The sequence below is a fragment of the Lolium rigidum genome, chromosome 5, assembly GCF_022539505.1.
Source record: "Lolium rigidum isolate FL_2022 chromosome 5, APGP_CSIRO_Lrig_0.1, whole genome shotgun sequence".
NCBI lineage: Eukaryota > Viridiplantae > Streptophyta > Magnoliopsida > Poales > Poaceae > Lolium > Lolium rigidum.
The window spans coordinates 236,129,390-236,142,188 of NC_061512.1; the positions used below are offsets into that span (position 1 = coordinate 236,129,390).

General features: G+C 46.6%; 2 protein-coding genes across 2 annotated transcripts; one reads left to right on the forward strand and one right to left on the reverse strand.

Moving 5' to 3' along the window:
- The first annotated feature begins 1,022 nt into the window (after positions 1-1,022).
- On the forward strand, positions 1,023-2,087 carry LOC124657273 (protein STRICTOSIDINE SYNTHASE-LIKE 10-like). Its single transcript, XM_047195850.1, has one exon. The coding sequence runs from the start codon at positions 1,023-1,025 to the stop codon at positions 2,085-2,087; it is 1,065 nt and encodes a 354-aa protein (XP_047051806.1).
- Positions 2,088-5,359: 3,272 nt separating this feature from the next.
- On the reverse strand, positions 5,360-8,498 carry LOC124653195 (probable auxin efflux carrier component 5b). The gene is made up of 4 exons (XM_047192264.1): positions 7,786-8,498; positions 5,778-5,863; positions 5,526-5,683; positions 5,360-5,440 (listed from the first exon to the last, which is right to left on the reverse strand). The coding sequence occupies exons 1-4, from the start codon at positions 8,496-8,498 to the stop codon at positions 5,360-5,362; spliced, it is 1,038 nt and encodes a 345-aa protein (XP_047048220.1).
- Positions 8,499-12,799: the final 4,301 nt, after the last annotated feature.

Sequence of the window (12,799 nt, forward strand, 5' to 3'; positions counted from 1 at the left end):
CTCCTTGATCGTATGGATGACGAGGAATGAGCGGCGGGGCATCCTGGTGTTGACGACGCTTTGGCAATGGCGATTGCTATATCGCGTTCAAGAGACCTGGCTCAGGGACATCGAGCGGTCTAAAATATCGAGTGTGCGTGAAGGTTTTTTCGAGCGAAAGCTTAGTGTTTTGACTCCAACGACGGTGATGCCTGCGGGTGTCATAACCTTCTTGGAGGAGTCGTTGTGGCTACGTTCGCCATGTAGGTATCCGGGTGTAAACCCTTGACCATCTCGGTCTTGACGCCGGCAACGCACTCATTGTCACCCTCTTGAGGGTGTGGTCGTCCCACTCCGGTTTCCCTCAATCTTGTTTTGGTGTCTTTCGGTGGCAAGTTTGGTTGTTCTTGTATTTTTTGTCTATCCTTGATCTGCCTTGTAAGGAGTTTTCTCGTCACTTTGTATCGGTTTGGTCGTTGTGTCTTTATTTATAAAAGGGACGAAAGCCTGTTTCGAGCAGATACGAAAATTGTTCACGTAAAATAAGTTACTCTTGCATGTTACAAACATGTTTGACCGTGTAAAAAATTCTGCAAAAATGCTTTAGTAGATTATTAGTTTAATAATGATGGCACCTCCGTCCCTGCAGATTTTCATACTGCAGGGAGTAGCACTGACTACTTGCTCCTATGCACCAGAGCGCTGTTGCCAATGGATGAACTGGAAATTAAGAAACAACTTCTCCGTCCAGCACAAAGAGACATACTACTATGACTAGAAAGAGTCGGAATTATTCATAGACAGGAGTACGGACCCAAACTCTCATCAGTTTTCTACACCGACTCGAAGAGGACGGCCGAGTCATGCCAGAAATCGGGAACCTCCGGTGCTACATAAGCAGAGGCACCCGCCCTCTACTCTCCACCAAACGAACCAAGCAAATCGATCAAGCCAGCACCACAAAGCACGTACGATCATCGAAAACCAGTTCTCCAGCAAGCGAAACACGAAACGTCGAGCAGTAGCTACCGACGGGAGTCAACATGGTGATCCGCACGAGGCGTCTCGCCGCCGCCGCGAGGCTCTCGGTCGCCCTGCTGCTCCTGCTCATCTTGCCTATCACCGCCGCGGCGACCGCCGTTCCAAGCATCGACGCCACGAGGACGCGCCGCCTGCCGCTGCCACGAGGACTCCTGCGTGGCCCGGAGAGCGTTGCCTTCGACGCCAAAGGCCAAGGCCCATACAGCGGCGTCTCCGACGGCCGCATACTCAAGTGGAACGGGGACGCGGTCGGATGGACGACCTACTCCTATGGCCCCGGCTACAGCAGCCAAGCGTGCACGGCGTCCGTCCTTCGCCCAGAGACTGCCACCGAGAGCCAGTGCGGCCGCCCGCTCGGTCTGCGCTTCCACCTCAAGTCCGGGTACCTGTATGTGGCCGACGCCTATAAGGGTCTCATGCGGGTCGCGCCGGGTGGTGGCGAGGCGACGGTGTTGGTTACCGAGGTTGATGGCGCACCTCTCCGATTCACCAACGGGGTGGACATCGACCAAGTGACCGGTGAGGTTTATTTCACGGACAGCTCTATGACCTACCAAAGGTCTCAACATGAGATGGTCACGCGAACCGGTGACTCGACTGGACGGCTATTGAGGTATGACCCGCGGACAGGTAAGGTTGTCGTGCTCCAGTCCGACATCACTTACCCCAATGGCCTTGCCATAAGCACCGATAGGACACATCTCATCATCTCATCGACTGGACCATGCAAGCTACTAAGGTACTGGATCAAGGGGCACAAGACGGGCACAATGGAGGTATTTGCCAATCTTCCGGGCTATCCCGACAACGTGAGATCCGACAAGAGAGGAGGATACTGGGTGGCACTACACCGTGAGAAGAACGAACTTCCCTTTGGGGTTAATAGCCACCTGCTAGCTTTGAGGATAAGTGGTGACGGAAAAATTATTGAGGAGATGCGAGGACCCAAGAGCGTAAGGCCGACCGAGATAATGGAGAGGAAAGGTGGAAGACTATTCATGGGATCCGTCGAGCTCCCTTACGTATCCGTTGTCACACGTAAATCAACGCAAATAGAGATAGATTAGGGATGTCTAGTACAAGATATTTTGTAGGATTTAATCTTTCCTAGTGTTAAGTTATGGTTTTATTTTCTCTTTGGTATATTTTATTATTACTAGCATATTTTGTTAGTTGAGTTTTCTGTTGGACGACCATCTTGTATTTCATCAGTACTCCGCGTAATATATCTTCCTTTACACTATACCTATCTTCTATGGAAACACTATACAATAAATGACACTTCCGTTGCTGTGAACACCGAGAACTGTTACAAGTCATGAGAACAGAAAAATCTAATCTGCTTGGTGAAAGAAAAACTATACACGTATACAATTCAATAGAAGCCAGACCACGACTCAAACTACAAATCCTGACAACGTCACCGTTGAACAAGGAGATGATTTTGGAGTATTAGCAACCCCACAAACTTAACATATTTGTTCGTGCATTTGATCCAGAAAAGAACAACCGTTCACGGACAAACACATGGAACTCACCCGCAAAAAAACACAGGGGAACTATGTTGCACAAAAACAGCACATATCTTCCCTTTACACTACAAAGAATTGTCACATTATTTGTTCATCGCACCAACTGGTATGTTAATATTTCTCAAATTAAGCAAGTCAGACTTAACTCATAAAAGTTTGACTCGTGACAAGTATATTCAAAAAAGAAGGAGCACCATATATTCCATGGTATGTCTCAGTGAACTGAAATATTTTTAAGTCTCAGTGGATTAAGAATCTACATTAACAAAACCGGCATTTCTATTTTCAACGGTTATTCCCCTGTGGAAATTTAATCATTTAAAATTTCTCTGAATTTAGACGGGGCTCAAAGTTTGCGAGCTGCAATTTGGAGTGTGGATGACACCTCCCGTCCTATGAACTTGTAGATCGATAGGAGTAATTCTTTTAGATGAGATCGATAGTACTCAAGTTGATTAGCTGTTCCCAGACTTCTGGGAGTTCTTTTCAGACAAATTCTTCAGTGGGCTAGACCGATGCAGTCCTGGATGATATAAGCATATGCTCAATATCGGGAAAAGAATAATAAGCATATGATTCACCGTACTACGGACGGACGGTGCCGCCCATCCACCTGTCCTCCTTGAGCGAGACGTGTTTCTACAAAAAATGATGATGGCCAGCCCCCCCATGTCGTAAACCCCATTGCTCGCATCGCATGGAACAGCTGCATTTAGTTCAGTCACGATAGGTACAGCTGCAACTACTACCAAATTTCGTGTGGCACTTCATCAAAACTGTACTGCTGATCATTTGAGTGCAGACTTCATTGGATTAATTGGTGCGGTGCGGGTGCGAGCACGGCATGGCGTCAACACGATCGATCGACTCGGTGTGGTAGAGACGAAAACTACCGCGTTCCCCAAAGCGTTCCCCAAAGGGATTTGGGGCGCGTCGGACAAAAAATGCGTTCCAGCCGCGTCCCCCAAAGTCCATTTTTGTCTGGCGCGCCCCGGTACGGTGTCCGGCGCCCCGAGCCCGTCCCCGTCCCACAGGGGACGCACCGGGGACGCCGGACACACCGAAAGCGAGGCGGGGAGTGGCGGGGCCGACCCGTCGGCGGCACAATTAATTTTAACCTAACCGTCGCCTACCTCGCGACGGAAGTTATTGGCGCGCAGCGACGGTGCAGTTCCCGCGAGAGGGCGCAGCGGCGCGTCCCGTCGCGCCTAGCTCTGCGTGCCGGCGTTAATGAGCGCCACCGCTCATCCGCCTCCCTCCGGCCTATAAAAAGGGGCGCCTCTCATCGTCCCTCTCACACACAAACCCTAGCGCCTCTCTCCCAAACCCTAGCCGCCACCATCTCTCAACAAGACTCGACGCTATGTCTGGTAGAGGCGGAGGCCGACCTCGCGGCCGCGGCCGTGGTCGTGGTCGTGGTCGTGGCCGCGACATAGCTGAACGCTCGCCGTCGCCTCCCACGCCGTTGTCTTCATCGTCGGAGATGGACGTGGAGCCGGACGTGATGTTCGAGTTCGTCCTCGTCCTCAAGGGCGACCCGCGCGGCATCCGAAGGCTGCCGGACTCCTTCGCCGAGTACGTCGGCGGCGTACACCAGCGCAAGATGCATCTGCGGGAGGCTTCATGCGGCTACTACCGGTGGATCGTCGACACGATCTACGACGCGCGCGGCAAGATGTACCTCAACATCGGCTGGGAGAAGTTCGCGCGCCACCACAGCCTCGAAGCCGGCTTCATCCTCCTGTTTTCCTACTTCGGCAACATGGACATGAGCGTCAAGGTCTTCGACGAGAGGCGCTACCGCCGGAACTACCACGGCGACAGGGACTCCCACGGCGACAACACCGACGAGGAGGACGACTGAGTGTTGTTTCTTCGCAGCGAATACGTGCACGGAGGTTTCTGCCTGTTCGCCTCATCGGTAGAACCAACAAAGGCACCATCCTCCCGCTGGATTTTCCGGCTTAGGTGATCAGGTGTGCCCTCGAGTGTTCTTTCTTAGCAGCGAACACAGGAAACCTCCGATGCACGGCCTAGTTAGGTTTAGTTTATTTGCAATATTTTATATTTGTGTCCACCATGCTTCCAACTATGTATTAGTTTGTGGAAACCACGTTCCCAATTATGTATTAGTTTGTGGAAATTGAAATAAAAATACCAAAAAAAGTATATTAAATGTTTGGGGAAGGCCTTTGGGGGACGCGGCTTGGAAGCGACGTCCTCCAAAGACGGCACGAACAAAACACGTCCCTCAAACGCTCAATCCGGCGCGGTTTGGGGGACGCGGCTGGAGATGCTCTTAGCTAGCCTAGGCACACACAGGCGTTACACACGTCATCGACTCATCGTGTTTGGACGCACCTGGACTGAACATGTGATCCATGACGTGTGTTGAGTCAGATGGCATCCACCGATCGTCACTTCGTCACTGGAGTGATGAACATTTTGCAGTGCTGATCGATCCGTAGTTTCGACCATTTGCTCTGAATCCGATGGTACGATATTGTAAATCCACAATTGATGGAACTTTTTGCGATGTTGGCCGTGCTCTGCATCGATCATTATTTGCTGAAGAGCAAGTTACAGTTGCAGCCTACATTACTTAGTTAGTCCCCAGGAAGATGGGACTTGATACTTGATTTATCCAACGAAGCCTAGGACAATGTAATACACTATCAGCACGGGCAACGACGCCAATGTCCCGAATATAACCCTGCAAGATTCAGCAAAACATACAGTCTCAGTCAGTGAAGCAAAACAAATTCAGCAACCGAACGTACCCAAGGAGACGCAACTAGTTAAGCCACTTACGCGGTGCTGAGCACATCAGCGTGCAGGCCATACTCCTTGGCGAACACGAACGTGGTGATGGATTGAGGAAGCGCGGCCTGCGGACGATACATTGATCACCGGGTGAAGCAAGAACACAGTAAACAGCCTGACATTCAGAAAATGACACCTGCTGATCGTGACCTGTATGATGGCAAGACGCAGGACGTCTCCGCGGAGCCCCAGGGCGACGGCTCCAGCCGCGGTAGCCGCCGGGCCGGCAACGAACCGTAGTGCCATGCCCAGCGCGGTCAGGCCGGCCCCGCAGACGATGATCTTCTCCTGTAGCGCCATGAACAGTCCTGCACATGGGACCAACCAACCAATTTATTTATAAATAGATACATGCCTCTCGTCAATTTCTTGAGATTTTTCTGTATAAATCTAAGCCTGTACCCATGCTGAACATGGCGAGTCCAACTCCAGTCCGAGACATGATCAGCACGGAGCCCTGGATGATGCTTGGCGTCTGGATGTGCCACCTATAATATGCATGGAATTCAGGAACAGCTATTCAGAAATTCAGAAGAACCTGAAGTGATAGCGTGAGCAGTAAACCAGTAACAAACCGCACCCATATACATATATATTCTCCCAAATTGAATCTATGCCGATCTGCCAAAGTTGCTCTGTATTTATTCCCAACTGGACTACTTTGCCTCAAAGTTGATTAAATTATTTGTTCGGATGTTCCACTAACATCAAGGATCTGTTCTACTTCAATTATCTTCAGTTCCCATCGTTCTGCTTAATAACACTTATAGAGTGAACATATTCCCTGAATCGATGCTTGCTTGGAATAGCTTAAGAGCTTCAATAGATTATTAATGGTAGTTATTAAATTTCTGTTCTGAATACATATCTTCACGGCTGAATAAATCTTCAGGGTCAAATGGTAGGTCTAGAACTTTTTTAGATATATGCAGCTCTTGCTAGGAAAACTTAAAATGGAGACCAGGCTACGTAGCCTTTTATTTGAAAACACTCAAAATTTGCATTTTAAAGATTCAAAAAATTCGACATAAAATTCCAGAGATAGCCAATAGTGTATGCTACAATGGTGTAAATTTTCAATACAAACTACTTCATACTCTAGGCTACACAAAAATAACAAATTCTAACGAATTTTATAGTGAATAGTACACATTTGAAGATCATAGAATTTGTAAGATTTTGTCAATTTCGTGTAGCTTAGAATACAAATTTGTTTGCATTGACATTTTGCACCATTGTAGCATACATCATTGCCAACCACTAGATATTTTTGGATATTTTTAAAACTTTGAAATATGAATTTTAAGTATTTGAAAATAAAGATCAACATGTAGCTCGCCCTCCAAAATGGCACACTTGCTCTTGCTACGACATTTAAGCTGTGTCTTCCGACAAATTAGACAATGTATTAAAAACGGAATATCACATGCTATGAATTCCCCATAGTTCCAAAGAATGATGTCGAATGGCTCAACCAATGAACACACCAAAAATTCAAAAAGAAAATGATATTTTCAAAGGAATAAATGAAAATTTGGACCTCCGCTCTTTATTGATTTGATTTTGGCACCCAAAACTCCAATAACAACAGATTTTTTTTTGAAAGGAATACGATAGGGAAAGCCCCTACAGTGATTTGTTTTTAAATAATAAGAACCCAAATTCGCGTCCCTGAGGACTTGAACCTGGATGGCTGGGTTGTACATCCACTTCCTAACCAAGTGACCTAGGTTCACTTCTTAACAGAAAATATTTTCCCTCCATTGTCGGAATGTGTTTGGCCTCTAGAAAATCTGACAGCCTTATCAGCAGAAAAGAGAGGAAATTACAGGAAATGAAACTAACAAGAAAAAGTGCACTATAAATTTGTAACAAAAATTTTGCACCGATGCTAAAATTTTCGACGCGGCCGTAGTGATGGGGCAATCTTTGCACCGATGCTAAAGTTTGCCTCTCTATGTTTCATCAAACACAAAAAAGGAAAATATACGGCTTACTCCCTCCCTCGGTTTTTATTTATTTCACGTTCTGGTTTAGTGAAAGTTAAACTTTGTGAAGTTTGACCAAGAATGTTACAAAAAAATATCAACAACAATAATACCCAAGACTTATAATATGAAAATATCGTTTATGACGATTTTACATTGTAGAGTTTGATATTTTTCCCAAAATGTTCAGTCAAATTTATAAAGGAGGGATTATATCTTGAAACAGAGAAAGTATAGGGAGCCTATGCATCCGGGAGCCGAATTGATTATCCCGAAAGTACATTGTAAATTTGGAACAAAAGATACATTGCCATCCTAATTGCATTTTTTCCATCATGGCCATCTCAAGTTTTGACTATGCTGCCAGGATGCATGTTTACAGTTTAGTAGTTTAGCAGAAGAAGATTGAGCTATAGTAGTACCTGTTTGTGACGCAAGACCACGTCACCCCTAGGACGCCCGCGTAGACGTTGGGATTCCGCGCCACCTTGAGCCAGACCGCTCTCACCAACGGCCACACCGGCTCGCGTTGCCTCGCACGCTGGACGTCGCCGCCCTCCACATCGTCGTCGCTCACCGGCGGCGCAGCCGTGTCTGGCTTCGTCGCGACACCACCACCGCAGGCCCGCCTCACCTCGAACGCCAATAGCAGCAACGGGAAGTAGACGATGATCTGCACCACCGATATCTGCACGACGAGGTCGCGCGCCCACCCGCCGTACATGGCGTCCAGCAGCGGTACGCCCACAACCAGCGTGTTGTTCAGCGTCGCCAGCGAGAACCCGGTGATGCACCACGAGGAGGCCAGATCACCGCCGCCCTTGCCGCCGTCGCCGCGGCGGGTGCAGCAGCGCGTGGACACGGCGGCCCAGGCGGCGAGAGCCAGCACCACGGCGAGCTTGGACAGGGCGTCGGCGGCCAGGACGCGGTAGTTCAGCGCGTAGGGATCCATGCGCGCCGCGAAGTCGAAGGCGAAGAAGGGGACGGCGAAGTAGGCCACCAGGCGGTTCACGGCGTCGCACTGGTCCGGCGTGAAGAGCTTCCACCATCGCACGGAGCCGTAGCCGAGGCCCAGGGCGAAGTAGAGCGGCGCCATGGCGGCCACCACCTTGTACACGTCGCCCCATCCTATCATCTCCTCTGCTACGTAACGTACCGTGCGTGCTACACACTCTCTTCGTGTGGCAAGTGTACGTCTTATATGGAGGGTGGCTCGATCCTTGCATGTATCGCTGAGCACGCACTATAAAACTGTGGCTTGCGAAATTTGGCATCCAAAATAAAGTGAGTAGTAGCAACAAAATCATTCACTTTCAGCATAAGTATCACTTCACTAGGGATAGCCCTAGTGCCGTAGCGTGCGCACGAATCATTATGTATGTTCTCTTTTGCGCCTACCTATGGCTGGCACCCCTATGACATGGATACAGTTGCAGCCATCTTGCGTCTGTGCAATACAACAAACATGGCTAGTTTCATCAGTAATAAAACATAGTTATATCTTCAAGCTGCTCAAAACAAATCAAAAGAGGTGTATTGACCTAAATAGAAGAACTTTTTGTTAGCAAAACAGACTTAGCTAGCTATATACTTTCTTTATTCCAAAATGTAAGATGTTTTGATAGGTTTTTAAAGATTTTTTGATAGGCTTAAATACATAAGATATTCTGATGGGTTTTGATATACTAAAATGGCCTATCTAAACGTCTTAAAAAATCTATCAAAAACGTCTAATATTTTATGACGGAGGTAGTATATATAACACGGTGCAAAAGCAATCTGCACGACGGGCGGCGGCCGCACTCCACAGACACTCTCAACCGTTGCAGGTGTGCCATCAACTTTCTCCGCATGCACTGAATTACAAAATAGTGTCACGGCTTTAATCGTAGTACACTCAACTTAAAAAACTCTACAGAAAGTAAGAAACACAAAGCATATGTGCTTTTGTTGAGATGAAAGCATATGTGCTTACTAAGTCGTCACCGTACTCGTATTAGGAGCGTCAACTGAGAATCTAGAATATGCCCGATCCTCCTATCATGTCCGCCACTCGCAGGGTGCCTGCTGAGAAACGGATGCAGCTTCCGACACCAAAAGCAGTGAACCGTTGAGCTTCCTGTAATATAGTCACAGTTGTTCGAATGCATCAACAGTTAAGAGCTAGACAAGATTATGTCCATCCATCACGGGGTATTATTCCAGTAGGCAGCAGAGAATCGTACCCATTTTTTGTATTTCTGAAGCATTACGTCTCTTGTTAGAGTACTTGTTAGAGAATCTCACCACATCTTCATCGCGGATCCTACTAAATGGGGTGGCCGGCCGACCTATTCGACATGGGCGGGGGTTGCGCCAAGGGGACCCCCTTTCGCCTCTCTTGTTCGTCATCGCCATTGACCCCCTTGCCCAGATTTTGGAGAAGGCCACTAGCCTCGGGCTCCTACATAAAATCCGCGGGCGTCATGCTAAGATTAGAACCTCGCTCTATACGGATGACGCGGCGGTCTTCTTGGCGCCCATCAAGGAAGACATTCAAAACCTTGCCTCCATCCTCCTTGATTTCGGGGAGGTTACCGGGCTTTGCACCAACTTCCAAAAGAGCTCCGTCACGCCTATCCGCTGCGGGGGGATTGACCTTGAGACCATCCTTGAGGGAATGCCGGCTTCCCTCTCTCCTTTCCCGGTGCGGTACCTTGGTCTACCTCTTACGGTGACATGTTTGAGAAGGGCAGATTTGCAACAACTTGAGGACAAGTGTGCCGGGAAGCTCCCAACTTGGAGCGGCAATCTCATCACCGCGGCTGGGAGGTCCGCTTTGGTAAAATCGGTCATCACCTCTCAAGCGATTTTTCACCTTACCCCTCTTGCCATGCCGCCGGCAACCTTGGCATCCATAAACAAGCTCGAAAGGGCCTTCCTTTGGTCCGCCAAGGATGTTACCACCGGGGCCAAGTGCAAGGTAAATTGGGAGGTTGTGTGTGTCCTAAGAAGCTTGGGGGATTGGGGATCCTACACTTGGGTAAGTTTGCCACGGCTCTCAAGCTACGGTGGCCTTGGCTCGAATGGAAGGACCCCAACTCCATACCATGTACTTGTGGCCAGATCTATGCTTATGTGGTAGAAGTTACTTGGTTAGACCATATGTTTGAAGTTGTTTATGTTGTATACAAGTTACTTATGTGGTAGAAGTTGATCCATGATTTCTTCTTGATAATTGACAATATTATTTTTTAGACTTCTGCTTTCGTAGACCCACAAATCTTAAAACAGTGTAAACCCCCGAAGAATTATCTTCCTAAGTGAAACACAAGAACGGCTAAGATTAAACTATACCATGATACTTCTTCGGGGATTTACACTATTTTGAGATTCATGGACCTATGGAAGCATAAGCCTTTTTTATAATATAGGAAATTATGTTGGTGGCACTGCATAAGATAGTCTGGTCGGCGATCTTTTGTTATGTCACCAGCTTCTCCTAATAATATATAGATAAAGACGTAACCAAGAGTGAAGGACTTTGAGGCTTTCTTCTCCATTTATTCCAAATTACTTGTCGAGGATTCAATGTGAAAGATTGATGCACTAGCCAACTGAACCAAAAGTTTGAACTGAGAGAGAGGATCGGTCATTACATTCTAACACTCCCCCTCACGTCTATGCTCCTTTTTTTGGAGTCTTGACGTGCGCAACAGGAACGAGGGTAGGCTGTAATGTTTTTTATTGCTTTTGTTGGGTATTAAAGCCTTAACCTCTGGTTTCAAGTTGTATCTACCTTACGAATTCACCCATTAGTCCGAACTCAGAGAGATGACCGGTCATTGCATGCACTCTAACACTACCCCTCATGTCTATGCTCCTTTATTTCTGGAGTCTTGACGTGCGCAGTGGGCAAGCCACAATATTTTTTTATTGCTTTTGTTGGGTATTAAACCCTCAACCTCTGGTTTCAAGTTGTATGTACCTTACCAATTCACCCATTTGTTTGAACTGAGAGAGAGGGCCGGTCATTACACTCTAACACCCCCTCCCTCACATCTATGCTCCTTTTTTTGAGTCTTGATGTGCGCAGCGGGAATGGGGCATGCCGCAATATTTTTTTATTGCTTTTGTTGGGTATTGAATCCTCAACCTCTGATTTCAAGTTGTATGTACCTAACCAATTCACCCATCAGTCCGAACTGATGGAAAGAGAGTAGGCAGTGTATTTATATTCAACACTCTCCCTCACGTCTAGGCTATTTTAGTCCTTAGCGTGAGTTTGGTGCATGTCGCAGAATCTATTTTATTTGTATTTTTAATACTACGCTAGCAGGGTTTTGAACTTGAGACCTCTTGGATATGATACCATGAAAGATTGATGCACTACCCAACTAAACCAAAAGTCCGAACTGAGAGAGAGAGAGAGAGAGAGTCCGCCATTACACTCTAACACAATGAACCTAGAGTTTAGACAATATTTTGTCTAAACCTGTGACAAATAATTTGAATCAAAGAGAGTATAACTCATCTTGCTTGTCTGCTTCCCGGTGTAGCTAGCTGACGATCTCAGCTTTTTGCAGATGCATTTCTGGGTAAGTCCACTAATCATTTCACTTGCATTACTTTGTTTCTAGCTTTATTGTGTTTATATATTTTTACATTAGTGATATTTATGTGGAATTATTTTGATGGTCAGGACCTGCACTTCTCTTGAGGAAGTCCTCAGTTACATCTCATGTATAATGAAGGTGATGACTATGACTCAAGGAGACAAACACGTAACTAAGAAGACTATGAATTATCTACTAGGTATATCTGTTGCAATCTTGCAATGATTTCATGTCCAAATACATGCATATGTGGTGGAGGAACTATGCAATTAAATATAATTGATACCATACTATAATGTTTTGCAGGAACGGTGCATATGGGCACAAATATGCTTGTATCTGCTTGTATCATGATTTTGCAGGTAAAAATGTATGCTATGTAAGCAATCAACATACTGCGAGTTTAAACAAACAATGTGTGCGAAAATAATAGAACACATATGACAAAACAATACACATCGTTTGCGATCAGCAAAAACGCAAACATTTGGCTATGAAATAACGTTTTTGGTGAGTATTACATCGCAAATGATTTGTTGAAACAAAACCTGTCCGACCAGTGACCCTGGCGCAGTTGATGTATAAAACAGTATTCCATCATTAAGTAAACCTACATTCTATCCCGTTATAACCATGTGTACTTTAGAGGAGCATAGTCTACCTTTGCATAGTGATGGTAAGGTTTTCATATGTGACGGACCATTTCAGCCGTACGTGAAGAATTGTTTTGTACTAGTGTGGAATTTGGTCTTAGTTGACAAAATAAGGGCATGGAATTTAGTTTTACTTAACAAAGGAATACTATTTTATACATCAACTGCGTTTGAGGAGATTTACACAA